The 21,790-nt window shown below is 37.6% G+C and overlaps 1 protein-coding gene and 1 pseudogene across 1 annotated transcript in view; one reads left to right on the top strand and one right to left on the bottom strand.

Moving 5' to 3' along the window:
• Positions 1-6,215: 6,215 nt before the first annotated feature.
• Positions 6,216-6,589, bottom strand: LOC110593179 (annotated as a pseudogene).
• Positions 6,588-21,790, top strand: part of EFCAB5 (EF-hand calcium binding domain 5) — a 138,778-nt gene continuing 123,575 nt past the window's right edge. The window contains exons 1-3 of the mRNA XM_044921814.1: positions 6,588-6,640; positions 9,479-9,543; positions 10,965-11,541. Coding sequence (XP_044777749.1) covers positions 6,588-6,640; positions 9,479-9,543; positions 10,965-11,541 — 695 coding nt within the window. The remainder of the gene's footprint in view (positions 6,641-9,478; positions 9,544-10,964; positions 11,542-21,790) is intronic.

Genomic DNA, 21,790 nt, shown 5'->3' with positions numbered 1-21,790 from the left:
ATTCCCTATCAGATATATGACTTGCAAATATTTTCTCTCATTCAGTAGATTGTCTTTTCACGTTCTTGTTCTACCCTTTGGTGTGCAAAAGTTCCTAATTTTGATGAAGTTCAGTTTATCTATTTTTTCTTTTGTTTCCTGTGCTTTTGATGTCATCTCCAGGAAGTCATTGCCAAATCCAATGTCATAAGGATTTCCCCCAAGTTTTCATCTGAGAGTTTTATAATTTTAGCTCTTAAATTCAAATTTTCATTAAATTTTTGTTCATTTTTGCATGTGGTATAAAGGTCCAGGTTTCCAATTCATTTGCATGGGATATCCAGTTGTCCTAATACCATCTGTTAAAAAAATAATCTTCTCCCATTGAATAGACTTGGCACCCTATTGAAAAAAAGATATATGTATACATATTAACATATATACTTACATACATACATAAATATATATGTGTAGATTTATTTCTGGGCTGTCTAGTCTATTCAGTTGGTCTATGTCTGTCCTTATTGCCTCCACCGTACTGTTTTAATTACTTTAGCTTTAGCTTTGTAGTAAGTTTCAAAATTGGGTAATGTGAATCTTCCAAGTTTATTCTTTTTCAAGATTGTTTTAGCTATTCAGAGTCCTTTGCAATTCCATATGAAAGCAAGAATCAGTTTATCCATTTCTGTGAAAGAGACTGTTGGAATTTTGATAAAATTGCATTGAATCTATAGATCCCTTTGAGTAGTATTTACATCTTTACAATGTTAAGTCTTCCTATCCATGAACACAGGATTCTTCTCATTTATTTATGTCTTCTTTAATTTTTTTCAGCATAGTTTGTAGTTTTCAGCATTTAAGCCTTTCATCTCCTTGGTTAGATTTATTCCTAAGAAATTCTTTTAGGTGCTATTGAAAATGGAATTGCTTTCCTAATGTCCTTTTTGGGTTGTTCATTGCTATTGTACAGAAACACAACTGACTTTGTGTATTGGTGTTGTATCCTGCAACCTTGCTGAATTCATTTATTAGCTCTAGTAGCTTTCTTGTGAGTTATTCAAGATATTCTCTATATAGGATATGTCACCTATAAATATAGGGTTTTTTTTTCTGATTTGGATGCTTTTTAATTTCTTTTTCTTTTCTAATATTTATGGCTAGAACTTCCACTACAATGTTGAATAACAGCTGTGAAAGTGTGGAGTATAGGGATAGAGGGTACATACCTCAATATCATAAAAGCCATCTATGAAAAACCCACAGTGAATATCATTCTCAATGGGGAAAAACTGAGAGCTTTCCCCCTAAGGTCAGGAACGCGGCAGGGATGTCCACTATCACCACTGCTATTCAACATAGTATTAGAAGTCCTAGCCACAGCAATCAGACAACAAAAAGAAATAAAAGGCATCCAAATCGGCAAGGAAGAAGTCAAGCTCTCACTCTTTGCAGATGATATGATACTTTGTGTGGAAAACCCCAAAGACTCCACCCCAAAACTGCTAGAACTCATACAGGAATTCAGTCAAGTGGCAGGATATAAAATCAATGCACAGAAGTCAGTGGCATTCCTATACACCAACAACAAGACAGAAGAAAGAGAAATTAAGGAGTCGATCCCATTTACAACTGCACCCAAAACCATAAGATACCTAGGAATAAATCTAACCAAAGGGGCAATGAATCTGTACTCCGAAAACTATAAAATACTCATGAAAGAAATTGAGGAAGACACAAAAAAATGGAAAAACGCTCCATGCTCATGGACTGGAAGAACAAATATTGTGAAGATGTCAATGCTACTTAGAGCAATCTACACATTTAATGCAATCCCTATCAAAATACCATCAAGATTTTTCAAAGAAATGGAACAAATAATCCTAAAATTCATATGGAATCAGAAAAGACCCGAATAGCCAGAGGAATGTTGAAAAGGAAAAGCAAAGCTGGCGGCATCACAATTCCGGACTTCAAGTTCTATTACAAAGCTTTAATCATCAAGACAGTATGGTACTGGCACAAAAACAGACACATAGATCAATGGAACAGAATGGAGAGCCCAGAAATGGGCCCTCAACTCTATGGTCAACTCATCTTTGACAAAGCAGGAAAGAATGTCCGATGGAAAAAAGACAGTCTCTTCAACAAATGGCGTTGGGAAAATTGGACAGCCACATGCAGAAGAATGAAACTGGACCATTTCCTTACACCACACACAAAAATAGACTCCAAATGGTTGAAAGACCTCAGTGTGAGACAGGAGTCCATCAAAATCCTAAAGGAGAACACAGGCAGCAACCTCTTTGACCTCAGCCAAAGCAACTTCTTCCTAGAAACATCGCCAAAGGCAAGGGAAGCAAGGGCAAAAATGAACTATTGGGACTTCATCAAGATAAAAAGCTTTTGCACAGCAAAGGAAACAGTCAACAAAAGCAAAAGACAACTGACAGAATGGGAGAAGATATTTGCAAATGACATATCAGATAAAGGACTAGTATCCAAAATCTATAAAGAACTTATCAAACTCAACACCCAAAGAACAAAGAATCCAATCAAGAAATGGGCAGAAGACATGAACAGACATTTTTCCAAAGACATCCAAATGGCCAACAGACACATGAAAAAGTGCTCAATATCGCTCGGCATCAGGGAAATCCAAATCAAAACCTCAGTGAGATACCACCTCACACCAGTCAGAATGGCTAAAATTAACAAGTCAGGAAACGACAGATGTTGGCGAGGATGCAGAGAAAGGGGAACCCTCCTACACTGTTGGTGGGAATGCAAGCTGGTGCAGCCACTCTGGAAAACAGTATGGAGTTTCCTCAAAAAGTTGAAAATAGAGCTACCCTACGACCCAGCAATTGCACTACCCCAAAGATAACAAATGTAGTGATCCGAAGGGGTACGTGCACCCTGATGTTTATAGCAGCAATGTCCACAATAGCCAAACTATGGGAAGAGCCAAGATGTCCATCCACAGATGAATGGATAAAAAAGATGTGGTATATATATATACAATGGAATATTATGCAGCCATCAAAAGGAATGAAATCTTGCCATTTGCAATGACGTGGATGGAACTGGAGGGTATTAATGTGAGCGAAATAAGTCAATCAGAGAAAGACATGTATCATATGATCTCACTGGTATGAGGAATTTTTAATCTCAGGAAACAAACTGAGGGTTGCTGGAGTGGTCAGGGGTGGAAGGGATGGGGTGGCTGGGTGATAGACATTGGGGAGGGTATGTGCTATGGTGAGTGCTGGGAATTGTATAAGACTGTTGAATCACAGACCTGTACCTCTGAAACGAGTAATACATTATATGTTAAAAAAAAAAAAAAGATAGTAGGACGGGAAAAATGAAGGGGGGGAAATCGGAGGGGGAGACGAACCATGAGAGACTATGAACTCTGAGAAACAAACTGAAGGTTCTGGGGGGGGGATGGGTTAGCCTGGTGATGGGTATTAAAGAGGGCAAGTATTGAATAGAGCACTGGGTTTTATATGCAAACGAGTCATGGAACACTGCATCAAAAACTAATGATGTAATGTATGGTGATTAACATAATAAAATTAAATTAAAATTTAAAAAGTGTGTATCCTTGTCTTTTTTCTGATCTTAAGGGGAAAGTTTTCAGTCTTTCACCACTAAGTATGATGTTAACTGGGGTTTTAAATAAATATCATTTATCATTCTGAGGAATTTCATCTCTGTTTCTAGTTTTCTGAGGAGGTTTTTTTTAAAATCATGAAATGGTGTTGGATTCTGTCAAATACCTTTTCTACATCAGTTGAGGTGATTATGTGTTTTTTTTCCTTCATTGTATTAATGTGATTAATTACCCTGATTGATTGTCTTATGTTGGATCACAATTGCATTTCTGGGATAAATCTCACTTGATCATGGTAAATAATCCTATGACTATGCTCTTGGATTTGATTTGCTAATATCTTGTTGAGGATTTTTGCATCTGTATTCAAAAGGAATATTGGTCTGGAATTTTCTTTTCTTGTGGTGTCTTTATCCACTTTTGGTATCAGAATAATGCTGGCCTCATAGAATGAGTTAGAAACCATTCCGTCCCCTTCAATTCTTTGGGAAGAGCTTGGTAAGGATTGATTTTATTTTATTTTATTTTTATTTTATTAAAAAATATATATATATATATATTTTTAAGTAATCTGTACACCCAACGTGGGGCTCAAGCTCACAACCCAGAGACCAAGAATCACACACTCCACACTCCTGACTGAGCCAGCCAGGGACCCCTGATTTTAATTCTTTAAATGTTTGATTGCACTGTTGAAGCCATCCAGTCCAGGACTTTTCTTTGCTGGGAGGATTTTGATTACTGATTCAATCTCTTTACTTAATATAGGTCTGTTGAGATTTTCTGTTTCTTTTTGAGTCAGTTTAGATAATTTTTGTGTTTCAAGGAATTCATCCACTTATTCTAGGTTATTCTTTTTATCTCTGTGAGACTGGTGGTAATGTTCTCACTTTCATTTCTTATTTTAGTTATTCATATCTTTTCTTTTTCTTTGCCAGTCTAGCTAAAGGTTTGTCAATTAGTTGACCTTTTTAAAAAACTAACTTTTGATTTTCTCTACTTTTTTTCTATTCTCTATTTTGTTTATCTCCATTCTAATCTTTATTATTTCCTTCTGCTGCCTTCCTTCTGCTTCAGTTCTGAGTTTATTTTGCTCTTCTTTTTTTAGTGCATTAAGATGTGAAGTTAGGTTTGCAGCACCTGGGTGGCTCAGTCAGTGGAGCCTCTGACTCTTGGGTTTGACTCAGGTCATGATCTCATGAGTTGTGAGCTGGGCTCCAAGCTCAGCAGGGAGTCTGCTTGGGGATTCTCTTCCTCTGCCCCTCCCCCAACTCGCTCATGTATGTGCGTGCCTTCCCGTGCACTCTTTCTCTCAAATAAATAAATAAATAAATAAATAAATAAATAAATAAATAAATAAATAAATCTTTAAAAAAAGATGTGAAGTTAGGTTATTGATTTGAGGTCTTCTTTTTTTAATGTAGTCACGGCTCTAAGTTTCCTTCTGAGCACTACTTTCACAGTATCCCATAAGTTTCATTATGTTGTATTTTCATTTTCATTCATCTCTAAGAATTTTCTATTTCCCTTGTGATTTCTTCTTTGGTTCATTGGTGTTTAAGAGTGTGTGTGTTTAGGGGCGCCTGGGTGGCTCAGTCGTTAAGCGTCTGCCTTCAGCTTGGGTCATGATCCCAGGGTCCTGGGATCGAGCCCCACATCGGGCTCCCTGCTCTGCAGGAAGCCTGCTTCTCCCTCTCCCACTCCCCCTGCTTGTGTTCCCTCTCTCGCTGTGTCTCTCTCTGTCAAATAAATAAAATCTTAAAAAAAAAAGAGTGCGTGTGTGTTTAAAGTATCACAGATTTGTGAATTTTCCAGTTTTTCTTCTGTTACTGATTTCTAACTTCATCCTGTTTTGGTCAACAAGATACTTTACGTGATATCTATGTTTTCAAATTTATTGAGATTTATTTTGTGGCCTAACATATGATCTATCTGAAGGATATCCCATGTGCATTTGAGAAGAATGTGAATTCTATTGTTGTTGGGTAGAGTGTTTCTGTTTGTCTATTAGAGATAGTTAATTTTTGTCTGTGATGTGAGGTAGAAGTCCAACTTCATTTTTTCCCATGTGGATATCCAGTTTTTATAGCACCATTTGCTGAAGAGACAATTTTTTCCCCCTTGAATGATCTTGGCACTTTTGTCAAAAATTAGTTGGTCATGGATATATGGGTTTAGTTCTGTAGTTTCAGTTCTATTACATTTACATATGTCTATCCTTCTGCCAGTACCAAAAGTTTTATGGTTTTCTCCATATTGGTCTTAACACATTTTTGTTTGGTTTATCTCTAGATATTTTCCAATTTTGTTGCTATTATAGAAAGAAACTTTGAAAAATTATATTTTTAATCAGTTATTACTAATAACTAGGATATCTCTCTATATATAGTTAGATTTTTTTAACAACTGATAATCTATTTACTTTTTTTTTTAAGATTTTATTTATTTGTCAGAGAGAGAGAGCACAAGCAGGAGGAGCTGCAGGCAGAGGAAGAAGCAGGCTCCCCACTGATCAGGGAGCCAGACACGGGGCTCATCCCAGGATGCTGGGATCATGACCCCAGCCGAAGGCAGCGGCTCAACCGACTGAGCCACCCAGGTGTCCTGATAATCAATTTATTTAAAAGGCTGATTTAAGCATCTGCAAGACTTCAACCTCAACTTTTGGCTCAATACTGATGGAAGTAATGTGCTTAACAATCTCAGAAGGACTGTGCAAATCAATGAGTCACTTGTGGATCCTTATCTGAAAATGATCCCTAAGTCTTAGAACCTTCACCACAAGGAGTTTTTCTTATATTGATTCTCAGAGTCTTGGTAGGCATCCGAACTGGTCCTTTCACTTTGCAATTCTTTACTTTTTTGCCTCTGATCAAGTAAGGCAGCACATACTTTCTCCAAAGATTTTACATTGTGGTTGGTTAGAGTAATTCTAATTTGGTGAATCACCACCTCTTGTTCCATGGGTGTCTTCCTGGTGTCCTTAAAAGCCATGGATGAGGCAAGCTTTCTGACGGATTTGTTCCTCCAAGAAAGTGAACAGTGGTGAGTCAGGAGCTGGAGGTGTGTGTCCAGAGCTCTGCTATAGGTCTGACCTCATCTTCCTTAAAGAACTATTTTTTGTATTTTAATCATGTATCTTGCATTAGTTATTTGGTTCTTTTTTTAAAAAATTGTGGAAAATGCACATAATATACAATTTACCATTTAAACTATGTTGAAGTGCACAATTCAGTGTCATTAAGTAAATTCACAATGTTGTTCAACCATCACCACTGTCTAGTTCCAGAAGTTTTTCATCATCCCAAACAGAAAGGGCTTTTGGTAAGCCTTTTAAAGCTCAAGATTTGTATCTTTCTTCAATACGAAAAGATTTTCTTGCATTATCTCTTCGAATATTTCCTTACGTCTACACTCTTGGTTCACTCCATTTAACATTTGTATAAGATGAATATTAAAAGTTCTGGATCTATCCTCCATTCTCTTATTTGCTTTGCCCTTTTTATCTGCTTTGGCCTGGTCTTCCAGCTTGCTGGTTAGTTGTTCAGTATTTTTTGATCTTCAAGGCAATGTAATTGATGGTTTTGTTGACGGCAATAATTCTTTTTCATTTCCAAGTGATTTCTCTCTTTCTTTTTTGGTTTCTTAAGTTTCTTTTTTAAAATAAACTTTTGGGCGCCTGGGTGGCTCAGTTGGTTAGGCGGCTGCCTTCGGCTCGGGTCATGATCCTGGAGTCCCGGGATCGAGTCCCGCATCGGGCTCCCTGCTCGGCGGGGAGCCTGCTTCTCCCTCTGACCCTCCCCCCTCTCATGTGCTCTCTCTCATTCTCTCTGTCTCAAATAAATAAATAAAATCTTTAAAAAAAAATAAAAATAAAAAATAAAATAAAATAAAATAAACTTTTATTTTAAAAAAATAAAATAAAATAAACTTTTATTTTTAGAATACTTCCAAATTTACAAAAACATTATGAAAATAATAGAGTTCCTCTTTATCCCACATCCAGTTATGCCTATTATTAATACCTTGTATTAGTGTGGTACATTTGTCACAATTAATGAGCTATATGGGCTAAAGTCCATATTTTATCCAGATTTCCTTTGTTTTGTTTTTTTAAGATTTTATTTAAGAGAACAAGAGAGCTCACAAGTGGAGGGAGGGGCAGAGAGTGGAGATAGGGAGAGGGAGAGAGAATCTCAAGCCGAGTCCACACTGAGAGTGGAGCCCGACATGGGACTCCATCTCATGACCCTGAAATCACAATCTCAGCTGAAACCAAGAGTCAGTTGCTTAAACAGCTGAGCCACCGAGGCACCCCAGATTTCCTTAGTTTTTATCTAGTGTCCTCTTACTGTTCCAGGATACCATTTTATATTTAATTGCCATGTCTGTTTAGAGTTTTCTTTTCTCTGACAGTTTCTAAGATTTCCTTGTTTTTGATGACCTTGACAATGCTAGGCAGTGTTATCAGGTATTTTTGTAGAATGTCCTTAATTGGGATTTGTCTGATCTTGAAATTATGATTAGATGGGGTTATGGATTTTGGGGAGTAAGACTACAGATGTTAAGTGCTGTTCTTATATCCTGTCTAGCATACTATATATGCTATCAACATGACTTTCCATTGTTGATGTTAATTAATCTTGATCATCTGGCTGAGATAGTTTTTGTCAGGTTTGTCCACTGAAAAGTTATTATTTTTCCCCCTTTTCCGTATTGTACTTTTGGGAAGAAGTCACTGTGCACAGCCTATAATTAAGAGGAAGAGACTTAGGGCATCTGGGTGGCTCAGTCGGTTAAGCATCTGACTCTTGGTTTTGGCTCAAGTCATGATCTCAGGGTTGTGGGATGAAGCCCCGTGTTGGGCTCTGTGCTCAGCCAGGAGTCTGCTCCAGATTCTCTCTCTCCCTCACCCCTCTTCCCCTTTCTCTCTCTCTCTCAAATAAATAAGGGGTGCCTGGGTGGCTCAGTTGTTAAGCATCTGCCTTCAGCTCAGGTCATGATCCCAGGGTCCTGGGATCAAGCCCCATGTGGGGCTTCCTGCTCAGCGGGGAGTCTGCTTCTCCCTCTACCACTCCCCCTGCTTGTGTTCCCTTTCTCACTGTCTCTCTCTCTGTGTCAAATAAATAAATAAAAATCTTTTAAAAATATATAATAAAAATAAATAAATAAATCTTAAAAAAAAAAAAAAAAAGAAGAGTTATTATGCTCTACCTCCTGGAAGTCAGAGTATCTACCTAAATTATTTGGAATACTTCTGCCCAGGAGATTTGTCTGTTTTCCCCCATTTATTTGCATATATCAGTACAGACTTAGGGATATTTATTTTATACTTGGTTTAGAATCCAATACTATTTTATTACATTGCTCAAATTGTTCCACCTTTGGCTGTTAAGAGCTCTTTCAGTTAGCTGCTGTGTGCCTTTGCCATACCCCAATCATTGTAATGTTTGTCTGTCTATCTGTCTGTCTGTTTTCGAGCACTTCTTTACTTTCTGGCACTACAAGATACTCTAGCCTCATTTAGTATTTCCTTCTCCAGTCCTAGAATCAGTCATTTCTCCAACAGTGTGTCCTGATTTTTAAAAATTGGAGAATGATACTAGAAATCAAGATCTGAGCACTAGGTGTCCAAGATCTCTTAATTGTATTTTTAAATAACATTCATAACATTCTTTTTATTTCTTCTGACTTCTCTGCTCTGAGGATATTAATTACAATTCTTTTGGAGACTCCTTGCATTTATTAATGGTATTTCCTTGGGTAATATTAATTATTGTATTTGTTGGATTTAGTCATGGAGGTAGTTTTCTTTAAATATTTAGTGATACTTTTATGTGGACTTATATTTGCATTTGGGAATCCCTGTTTGCTTTTCTGTAGCTGGAGTTTCTATTTTCTGTACATTGCTGCCAGTGATTATGGAGGAGGCATAAGGTGTACAGACAGTGAAGTCTGTCAGCAATTCATTTTCTCTTTGTGTGGAGGCATTACCCTGCCTCTCTAGCCCAAACCCTCTTGTCTCAGTGCGGGGTGAACACCTCTGATGCCTAATGTTTAGCTCAAATGGGGATGAAGGTACACAAATGATCAATCATTCCCCTGCTACCCACATGTACATCCTTTAAACTTGGGGTGCCTCAAAGCTGCTCCCAAATTTCATAGTGATCTTCTCCTGTATTTTTTTAGTCCTATAGTTTCCCCAATCATCTAATTCTACCTTCCTTGCATTTTTCAGAGACCTTCAAAATTTCTGACTACTGAAGACCCCGTTCATGATTGCCAGTTTTCTTATGTTTATGTTAACACCACACACACACACACACACACACACTCACACACACACACTTTTTTGTCATTTATAGAGATTTTGATAGGTAGGGAATATGAGTGCCTGTTCTCACTCCACTATCTTGGTCTAATATCTCAATACTGCATTTTTAAAATGAAAACCTGAAAGAGGCTGGAAATATGAGAGTGGAAAGAAATATATTTAAATATATATGTGTGGTAGAGTCTCTTCACTGCCTACTCAGCAGACATTTCCTCACCTTTTTGTCTGCCAACTGAGCCTCAATTTTGCAGCAGATAGAAATCACTTGATGTCAGGAACTTATTCTAAACCCTGACATGAAGGAATAAATTATAATTAGTCAAAACTATTCATAATAATCCCTTTTTCCGGGCGCCTGGGTGGCTCAGTCGTTAAGCGTCTGCCTTTGGCTCAGGTCATGATCCCAGGGTCCTGGGATGGAGTCCCACATTGGGCTCCCTGCTCGGCAGGAAGCCTGCTTCTCCCTCTCCCACTCCCCCTGCTTGTGTTCCTGTTCTCGCTATCTCTCTCTCTGTCAAATAAATAAATAAAATCTTTAAAAATAAAAAATCCCTTTTTCCTTGACCAGTTATTGGTCTAGGGATACACATGCAACTTAATAAGGCCAATGAAATGTAAAGGAAAATTTTGGAGCAGGGAGTCTGGGACATTCTCTTCTTATATAATAAAGTAGAACCACAAGAAGAGAAAACCCGTTTGTTCTCAATTCTCTTTTCCTAGAAGGAAGTGATGCTGGGAGCTGCAATAGCTACCTTATAATCCTCAGGTACAAGCACAAAAAATGAATAAAGAACAATAGAAACAGGCTAGGTACTTAATGAAAAACAGTGAGCTGCTGAATGACTTCTGATTAAGTCAACAATCAATGTCCTTAGGGTGAAAGTCACTGTTATCTGATTTTCTGTTACTTTCAGCTGTGTTTGAATACACCATGTAAATGGATATAAAAAACTTTTTTTCTAATAATATTCTAAAGTAACATAGATTAAAATCTACTTCTAATATTTCTTACATTGCACTTTTTTTCCTCCTCAGAAATACACCTGGAAGAGCAGACAAAAACCTCAATTTGTTCAGTAAAGGACTCTAACACTAGAGTCTCAAAGACTTTGGTGGTTAGAAAACCTGCAAAAGTGATTTTCAATTTAGATCCAACTGCACTGAACTCAAAGCTAGAACAGCCATGGAAGAAAAATTTTTTCGAAAGATTGGAAGCAAGAGCCCAGGCAATGCAGCAGAAAATAATAGATAAGGACAATCTGAAGAAAGAACTAGAAAAAAAGGCTGAAAAAAAACTCTCTAGGGATAATTTGGCCAAAGAGTGGTTTAATGCTGAAAACATGACACTGAACACTCGTGCATATTTGCTTGACAAACTTCTGCCTACCTTAGTTCCTGGAGTGGAAAAAATGTTAATGCAAGTGGAAAAGAAGAAGCTTCGGGCAGAGGTTGATAATACAACCAAGTTTAACCCAATTAATCATTTGGGGGAATACTTAATGAGAAACAATCCTTATTATATCAAAGACTCAGGCATGTCTGGTTATCAAAGGGTGATGAGGGATGTCACAGAAGCCCTGAAGATATATGTTCCCGACACTACTCGCAACAGGTACAATTTTTTATATTTTCAATTGATGATCTAGGTCCTTATATTGAAAGCAAGTAGAACAATGACATAATCATACAAACAGGACTTCAATAATTTTGTAATTATTCAGAAAGTATTTATTGAGCTGCTAGTATGTGTTTCACTATTTAAAAGGCACTATGAAGGGCGCCTGGGTGGCTCAGTCGGTTGGGCGACTGCCTTCGGCTCAGGTCATGATCCTGGAGTCCTGGGATCAAGTCCCGCATGGGGCTCCCTGCTCAGCGGGGAGTCTGCTTCTCCCTCTGACCCTCCCCCCTCTCATGTGCTCTCTCTCATTCTCTCTCTCTCAAATAAATAAATAAAATCTTAAAAAAAAAAATGTAGAAGGAACAGGCGCCTGGGTGGCTCAGTCGTTAAGCGTCTGCCTTTGGCTCAGGTCATGATCCTGGAGTCCCGGGATCGAGTCCCGCATCAGGCTCCCTGCTCGGCAGGGAGTCTGCTTCTCCCTCTGACCCTCCCCCCTCTCATGTGCTCTCTGTCTCTCTCATTCTCTCTGTCTCAAATAAATAAATAAAATCTTTAAAAAATAAATAAATAAATAAATAAATAAATAAAATAAAAGGAACTATGAAGATTAATGAAGCATATTAAACAAGGTCCTTGAATTCATGGATTTAGTTATCTCACTATGATCCAAAGTGTATATTTATTCGCTTATTATCTGTCTCCCTGCACTGGAAAGTAAGCTATATAAGAGTAGAGACTTTCTGAAAATTTAACTTTTCAGATAGGCAATATATTCACTTGGTTCAAAAGTCAAAACGTATAAGGAGTTATACAATGAAAAGTTCCTCTCCCATTCTTATCCTCCATCTAGCCAGTACTCCACCTCTGCCATAAACAATGACTGTTCTTCATTTTCAGTGAATTTTTCCAGTTTCTTTATACATACAGAAGCAAATGCAAATATAGATTCTAAATTTTCTTCTTTTTATATAAGACCATCTGACTGAGTTACAAATATTTTCTTCTGTTTTTTACTTGCTATTTATATCTTGTCATGCAGAAGATATTTTATTTCTATGTGGTTGAATTTATTTACTTTCATTTTATGACTTCTGGATTTCAAGCCATTGTTATTTTCAGGTAGTAAAAGAATCCTCCCATGTTTTTTTTCTGGAATTTTTATTATTTTAATTCCCATTTTAAGTATTGATCCATTTGGAATTTATCCTAGCATAAGATATAAAATACGAATCCAACTTTTTCCTTTTCAAAAATGGCTATATGGTGATCCCAACGACAATTGTCAAATAGTCTATTTTGCCCCACTGCTTGAAACTTTATTACTAAATTCCTATATATTTTGGAGTGTATTTCTGCATTTTTCTTTCCTATCCCATTGATTATCTCCCTGTTCATGCACCACACTGTGCTGCTTTAGTCACTGAGACTTTTTTTAAATTACGTTATGTTAATCACCATACATTACATCATTAGTTTTTGATGTAGTGTTCCATGATTCATTGTTTGCGTGTAACACCCAGTGCTCCATGCAGAACGTGCCCTCTTTAATACCCATCAGCAGGCTAACCCATCCCCTCACCCCCCGCCCCTCTAGAACCCTCAGTTTGTTTCTCAGAGTCCATCGTCTCTCATGGTTCATCTCCCCCTCCGATTTCCCCCCCTTCATCCACTTACTGATTTTTTGACTTTATGTTGGTGTGGAAGTGGTATGTGTTCAGTAGAAATCATACTTTGAATTTTGAATTTTGATCTTTTCCTGGGCTAACAATATGCAGTATGATGCTCTCCTGTGATGCTGGGCAGTGGCAATGAGCCACAGCTCCCAGTCAGCCACACAGTCATGAAGGTAAATAACCCATACCCTTAAAATGATTCTGTACACATACAACCATTCTGTTTTTCACTTTCAGTACAGTTTTCAGTCAGTTACATGAGATAGTCTACACTTTATAAATAGGTGTTTGTTAGATGATTTTGCTCAACTGTAAACTAACTTAAGTGTTCTGAACACATTTAAAGTGGGCTCGACAGAACTATGATGTTGGGTAGGTTGGGTGTATTAAATTCTTTTTCTACTTAGGATATTTTCAATTTATGATGGGTTTATTGGAGCGTACCCCTATCATAAGTTGAGGAAAATCTGTATTTCAATAATTCTGACTGTGCTGGTCCTCACTATTTACTCTTTTATTCTGGTGTTTTTACTTCTTTTTTTTTTTTTAAGATTTTATTTATTTACTTGAGAGAGATAGAGAGAGAGCATGCATACAGAGGGAGAGGGTGAAGCAGACTCCCCGCTGAGCAGGAAGTCCTACAGGGGGCTTGATTCCAGGACCCCAGGATCATGACCTGAGCTGAAGGCAGACGCTTAACCAGCTAAGCCACCCAGGAGCCCCGTGTTTTTGCTTTTTAATATGAACTTTAGGATTGATTCATCTACTTGAAAAAAAAAAGGAGAACAACAAAACAAACCTTGTAGGAATTTTTTTTTTTTTAAGATTTTATTTATTTATTTGACAGAGAGAGACACAGCGAGAGAGGGAACACAAGCAGGGGGAGTGGGAGAGGGAGAAGCAGGCTCCCCGCAGAGCAGGGAGCCTGATGCAGGACTCATCCCAGGACCCCGGGATCATGACCCGAGCTGAAGGCAGTCGCTTAACCAACTGAGCCACCCAGGCGCCCCAAACCTTGTAGGAATTTTTTTTTTTTAAAGATTTTATTTATTTATTTGACAGAGAGAGACATAGCGAGAGCAGGAACACAAGCCGGGGGAGTGGGAGAGGGAGAAGCAGGCTTCCCGCAGAGCAGGGAGCCCGATGTGGGACTCGATCCCAGGACCCCGGGATCATGACCTGAGCCGAAGGCAGACGCTTAACGACTGAGCCACCCAGGCGCCCAACCTTGTAGGAATTTTTATTGAACTCCATTTAAATTTATTTATTAACTTAGGGAAAATCAACATCTTTAATGACAAGTGTTTCTATCTGAGAACACATGTCTTTCCATTTATTCCTCTTATTTTGTATCGATCATTGTTGTCGTAAAGTTTTTTTCATTTAAGCTTGTATCTCTTGTTAGGTGTATTACTAGGTATTTTATTATTTTTTTATTGCCATTGTAAATGGGACTTTCTTCTTTCATTACATTTTCTATCTATATGTAGTTTGAATACATGAAAGCTATTAATTTCTGTAAATTTTTGTACTCTGCTACCTTACTGAGTTCCATCATTAATAGAAAAAGTTTATTTTTTATTTTTATTAAAAGATTTATTTATTTATTTGAGAGAGAAAGAGAGAGAGCATGCAAATGAATGGGGAGGGGCAGAAGGAAGCAGATTCCTCACTGAGTGTGGTGCCCAACATGGGGCTTGATCCACAACCGTGAGATCATGACCTGAGCCAAAACCAAGAGTTGGATGCTTAACCAACTGAGCCACCAAGGTGCCCCTGTTTATAGAAAAATTTTAGTTGATTATTTGGATTTTCTAGCAAGGAAACCTTATTATCTGCAAGTAATAGGAGTTTTCCTTATTCATTTTCAATTTTAATGCTTGCAATATCTTCCTCTTACCTAGTTACATTGGCTGGCTATTACTTCCAATAGAATGTTAAATAATTGTGATGATATGGACATCCCTGTCTTGTTTATGACTTTAGTAGGGATGATTTCTTGTATTATTGCCTCATCATGAGCAGTTTTTAAAAACTATATATTGATACCATAACTCTACTTTATTTGGATCTGAAAAATATATATTTTATTACATTAGAAAAAATGTGCTGGGTGCCCGGGTGGCTCAGTTAATTAAGTGTCTGACTCTTGATTTTGGCTCAAGTCATGATCTCAGGGTCCTGAGATCAAGCCTGGCCTTGGGCTCCACGCTGGGCGTGGAGCTTGCTTAAGATTCTCTCTGTCCCTCCCACAACTCTAAAAAAAAAAAAAAAAGAAAGAAAAAAAAGAAAAATGTGCCTAATTTCTATATTGTAGAATGATTTTTTAAGTTTATTTTATTTTATTTTATTATTTCATCGTGGTAAATGTATTCTTTAATCCTCTTCCCCTATTTCCCCCACCCCCACACCTACCTCCTCTCTGGTAACCATTAGTTTGTTCTCTATAGTTAAGAGTCTGTTTCTTGGTTTGTCTCTCTCTCTTTTTTCCTTTGCTCGTTTGTTTTGTTTCTTAATTTCCACATATGAGTGAGATCATATGATATTTGTCTTTCTCTGACTTATTTTGCTTAGCATTATACTCTCTTGCTCTATCCATGTCATTGCAAATAGCAAGATCGCATTCCTTTTTATGGCTGAAGAATATTCCATTGTATATACACGATGTATTCTTTTTTTTTTTTTAAGATTTTATTTATTTATTTGACAGAGAGAGACACAGCAAGAGAGGGAACACAAGCAGGGGGAGCGGGAGAGGGAGAAGCAGGCTTCCCACTGAGCAGGGAGCCCGATGCGGGGCTCAATCCCAGAACCCTGGGATTGATCCAAGGGCAGATGCTTAATGCCTAAGCCACCCAGGCACCCCTATACCACATATTCTTTATCCATTCATCTATCGATGGACACTTGGGCTCCGTCCATAGTTTGGCTATTTTAAATAATGCTGCTATAAACATTGGGGTACATGCATCCCTTTGAATTAGTGTTTTTGTATTCTTTGGGTAAATATCCACTAGCGTGATTGCTGGATCATAGGGTAGTTCTATTTTTAACTTTTTGAGGACCCTCCATACTGTTTTCCTCAGTGGCTGCTCCAGTTTACATTCCCACCAATGGTGCACAAGGGTTCCCCTTTCTCCACATCCTTGCCAACACCTGTTGTTTCTTGTATTGTTGATTTTAGCCATTCTGACAGGTCTGAGGTGATATCTCATTGTAGTTTTGATTTGCATTTCCCTGATGATGAGTGACGTTGAGCATCTTTTCATGTGTCTGTTGGCCATCTGGATGTCTTCTTTGGAGAAATGTCTGTTCATGTCTTCTGCCCATTTTGTAATTGAAATATCTGGGTTTTGGGTATTGAGTTGTATCACTTCTTTATGTAGTTTGGATACTAACCCTTTATTGGGTATGTCATTTGCAAATATCTTCTTCCATTCCGTAGGTTGCCTTTTAGATATGTTGATCATTTCCTTCGCTGTGCAGAAGCTTTTTATTTTGATGTAGTCCCAATAGTGTATTTTTTTTTCTTTTGTTTTCCTTGCTTCAGGAGACATATCTAGAAAGAAGCTGCTACAGCAAATGTCAGAGAAGTTACTGCCTGTGCTCTCTTCTAAGATTTTTATGGTTTCAGGTCTCACATTTAGGTCTTTTATCCATTTTGAGTTTATTTTTGTGCATGGTGTAGGAACTTAGTTCAGTTTCATTCTTTTGCATGTTGCTGTCCAGGTTTCCCAACACCATTTGTTGAAGAGATAGTCCTTTTCCCATTGGATATTCTTTAACTCTTCTTTAAATGTTCGGTAGAATTCACCCTTGAAGCCATCTGGCCCTGAACTTTTGTGTTTTAGGAGTTTTTTTATTATTGATTCAATTTCATTGCTGGTGATTGGTCTGTTCAAATTTTCTATTTCTTCCTGCTTTAGTTTTGGTAGGTTATGTTTCCAGGAGTTTATCCACTTCTTCTAAGTTGTCCAATTTGATAGGGAAATAGGTTTTCATAATATTCTGTTAAAATTGTTCATATTTCTGTGGTGTTGGTTGTTATTTCTCCTCCTTCATTAGTAATTTTGTTTATTTGTGTCCTCTTTTTTTTTTTTAATGTATCTTGCTAGAGGTTATTTAATTTTGTTGATCTTTTCAAAAAACCAGCTCCTGTTTTCACTATTCTATTGTTTTTAGATCTTTTAATTAATTATTTTTGTCAAATAAAAGGGCTCACATATTTATTACCAAACCAACCTACTGGTGCAGAAGCGAGAAGAAGTAAGTAAGAGAGAAAAATCATTTCCCTGATAAAACATGTCTATTGTCCAGGTAGCAGTGATGTTTATAGAGTGGCAGGATACAAGCGCAAGACCTTCATGCAGCATAAATATGTGTGCCATCTCATGTGCTATCCCTTATAGACCCAACTTGATTCTTCTCTAATGTCTCCTCTTGGAGTTGTACCTGATTTTATTACCAGTTCATCTGAATCCACTGGGGAATGGGACAATTCTGCCTTTGTTTCTCGGCCTGGGATCCCTTGATCCTGAAAGTCTTTCGAGAAAACATGATGAGGAACCTTCAACTGCACACACCACAATGGCAGAGAAAAGGATAACTGTTCTATTGGGTTTTTTTTAGTTTTTATATTATTTATTTCTGCTCTAATCTTTATTATTTCCTTCCTTTTGCTGGGTTTAGGTTTTTTTTTTTTTTTTTTTTTTTTTTTAAAGATTTTATTTATTTATTTGAGACAGAGAGCACATGAGAGGGGAGAGGGTCAGAGGGAGAAGCAGGCTCCCTGCCGAGCAGGGAGCCCAATGCGGGACTCGATCCTGTGACTCCAGGATCATGACCTGAGCCGAAGGCAGTCGCTTAACCAACTGAGCCACCCAGGCGCCCCTGCTGGGTTTAGGTTTTGATCTTCTTTTTCTAGATCCTTTATAGAGTGATTTTTAAAAAAGATTTTATTTATTTTTTTTGAGAGAGAGAGCACGAGTGGGGGGAGGAGCAAAGGGAGAGAGACAAGCAGACTCTGTGCTGAGCACAGAGTCCAACGTGGGGCTGGACCTCATGACCCTGAGATCATGACCTGAGCTGAAATCAGTAGTCAGACACTGAACCACACTGAGCCGATTTTTAAAGCTCAAGAACGATTGTTAATTTTGTCAAATGTTTTTTCAACATCTGTGGAGGTGATCACTTGGTTTTCACCCTAGACCTGTTGATAATGAATTTTATTAATAGATTTCCTAATTTTGAGATATTGGAATTCCTGAAATAGCTCCCACATGATTGCTATGTATTTGGTAACATTTAAATATGTTTCCTAATAATAAGACAAAATAAATGTTTAATTCTTTCCTTCTAATTACAAATTTTCAGAATATTATATATTATATCTCTAAGTCTCTATGTGTCTATGTATCTATCTATCAATAGGCATCTCGAGGAGCAACAAATGAAAGATTTTTGGGGGGGGCTCCTACCCAGGCTCAGTTGGTTAAGCGTGTGCCTTTGGCTCAGGTCGTGATCCCAGGGTCCCGGAATCGAGTCCTGCATCAGGCTCTCTACTTGGCGAGGAGCCTACTTCTCCCTCTCCCTCTACCTGCCACTCTGCCTGTCTGTGCTCTCTCTCTATCTCTCTGTCAAATAAATTAATAATATCTTTAAATAAATAAATATGTTTTAAAAAAAAGATTTTTTCCCCTTTTGGGGGAATGGTTCCTTTTGAGTATCATTGTAGACACATTGATTTTAATATATATTCAATGTATTTTAATCCATTATAATTACTTTTTCTTTTTGATCCTCAACTTGACCCAACTTTGGCTCCTGTGTTCTTCCAACCTTACTCCTTTAGTCTTTGAAAACTTTGTACATTTTTTAAAAAGGATTCTTTGTTCCTTTTGATGGAAATCACTCATCTGGGAGCTAGGAATGCTCATAAATATTGTATTATCATTGCTTCTAGGCTCTTTCAGGACTAACAAATCTAATTTTTAAAAATAATGAGTAAATATTGATAATTTCAGATCAAATACAATGTTTCAGGTTTTTTACCTAATTCCTTGATTCTATATTTGTATCTCTCTCTTTTTTTTTTTTCTGAAAATCTTGGCTCCTAACAAGATTGACAATTACTTGTCTTATCCTACAATTTACATAAAATAGCTTCAAAATAATAATACCAACAATCCCAATAAAAGAGCTACTAGAGGGGCGCCTGGGTGGCTCAGTCGTTAAGCGTCTGCCTTCGGCTCAGGTCATGATCCCAGGGTCCTGGGATCGAGCCCCACATTGGGCTCCCTGCTCGGCGGGAAGCCTACTTCTCCCTCTCCCACTCCCTCTGCTTGTGTTCCCTCTCTCGCTATGTCTCTCTGTCAAATAAATAAATAATATCTTTAAAAAAAAAAAAAAGAGCTACTAAATTTATTTGCAGATTTTTTGTCCGTAAAACATATCCTTCTAAGTATGTGTATATGATAAATGAAACCATGCAACAACTGGGAGAAACCAGGGATTAAGTTCCTTTATTGCCAGAGAAAAGCCTTTTTAACCATGACTAAAAATCATGAAAATATTGCTAAACTTGATTACATAAAAATTAAAGGATTTTTTTCCTGGAAAATTGAGTCACAGCTACTCAGTTTTGCTGTTGTATTACAAAAGTAGTTATACACAATATGTAAATGAATAAGCATGGCTGTGTTCTAATAACATTTTACTTATGAATACTAAAATGTGTCATAGATTTTCTACCATGCCACAAAATATTATTCTTATTTTGATTTTTAAAAACTATTTTATTTTATTTATTTTTTTAAAGATTTTATTTATTCATTTGAAGAGAGAGACACACAGCAAGAGAGGGAACACAAGCAGGGGGAGTGGCAGAGGGAGAAGCAAGCTTCCCGCAGAGCAGGGAGCCCGATGCGGGGCTCGATCCCAGGACACTGGGATCATGACCTGAGCCGAAGGCAGACGCTTAACGACTGAGCCACCCAGGCACCCCTTTAAAAACTATTTTAAAATGTAACAGCCAATCTTAGCTGTTGAGCGGTATAATACCAGGTAGCAGGTCAGTTTGGGCCCTAAGCCCTAGTCTAGATAACATCTAGGTCTCTTCCAGATCTTTTTTTTTTTTTTTAAAGATTTTATTTATTTATTTGATACAGAGAGAATGAGAGACAGAGCATGAGAGGGAGGAGGGTCAGAGGGAGAAGCAGACTCCCTGCCGAGCAGGGAGCCCGATGCGGGACTCGATCCAGGGACTCCAGGATCATGACCTGAGCCGAAGGCAGTCGCTTAACCAACTGAGCCACCCAGGCGCCCTCTCTTCCAGATCTTAAAACAAAAAAACAAAAAACAAAAACCAAACCAAAACAAAACAAAAATAAGATACTTTGAATGTCTGATGCTCTTCCTGAATCTTCATACTTTCCTTCTAATATCTTCTGGCATGAATGCGTATACTAAAATTTATAAAAGAACCTAAAATTCTTTGTGATTTCTTTTTGTGTTCTTCCTATAGGGTAAGCAACTAATCAGAAGCTTTAGAATAGCAATTCTTTTTTTTTTTTTTAAGATTTTATTTATTTATTTGAGAGAGAGAGACACAGTGAGAGAGGGAACACAAGCAGGGGGAGTGGGAGAGGGAGAACAGGCTTCCCGCTGAGCAGGATCCCAATGCAGGGCTCAATCCCAGAACCCTGGGATCATGACCTGAACCGAAGGCAGACGCTTCACTGAGCCACCCAGGCACCCCTAGAATAACAATTCTTTTGAAATTAGGTACATATATACCACTAGAATAAAGTAAGAGATATGTACAGAACTCTTCTTTTGTTTTATTTTATATGTGGACATGGAATTCTAATTTTCAGTTGAAACAGTCTTTCTCAGAGTGTGGTTGCCTACGAATGACATCCAGGATTACCTGGATGCTTGGTTAGAAGTGCAGATTCCTAGCTTCTTCCTCAGATCTTCTGAATCAGAACCTTTAGGCATGAATTGAGAACAAGTTCCACAGGAGGTTATTATGCACCCTAAAAAAAAAAGCTTCAAAACCAATTATGTAGAGAAACCAAATTAAAGGAGTTTTAGTACTAGTGAAAAGTTCCAACAGCAATAGAGAGCAGTGTCATTAAATTTAATAAATAGCTTAAAGAACATTTCTGTTCACCATCTGTTCTTGCAGAGCAATAAATTAGACTTGTATTTAGATCTACTGCCACAAAAATACTTAAAATTTGGGAACTGATGTCAAGGCTGTAAATCAATATATTGATATATACTTCCTCCTATTAGGGATATGTAAATCTCAATCAGTACATAAAAGTAGGCATTTATCAATATCTGTAATAAGAATAGTAATGGGCACACCAGGACTCTGGTCTAGGTTTCATTGCCAGCAAATAACATGACACAAGACGGTTAGTTTGTTTCACTTCTTGAATTGGGAGTTTGAATATTTAGAGTCATTTGAAGCTTGATAAGAGCCCTAGTTTTTCTTTCTTTCTTTCTTTCTTTCTTTTCTTTCTTTCTTTCTTTCTTTCTTTCTTTCTTTCTTTCTTTCTTTC

Source organism: Neomonachus schauinslandi, chromosome 15, assembly GCF_002201575.2.
Source record: "Neomonachus schauinslandi chromosome 15, ASM220157v2, whole genome shotgun sequence".
Classification (NCBI taxonomy): domain Eukaryota; kingdom Metazoa; phylum Chordata; class Mammalia; order Carnivora; family Phocidae; genus Neomonachus; species Neomonachus schauinslandi.
This window is presented reverse-complemented; position numbering and strand designations above follow the sequence as displayed.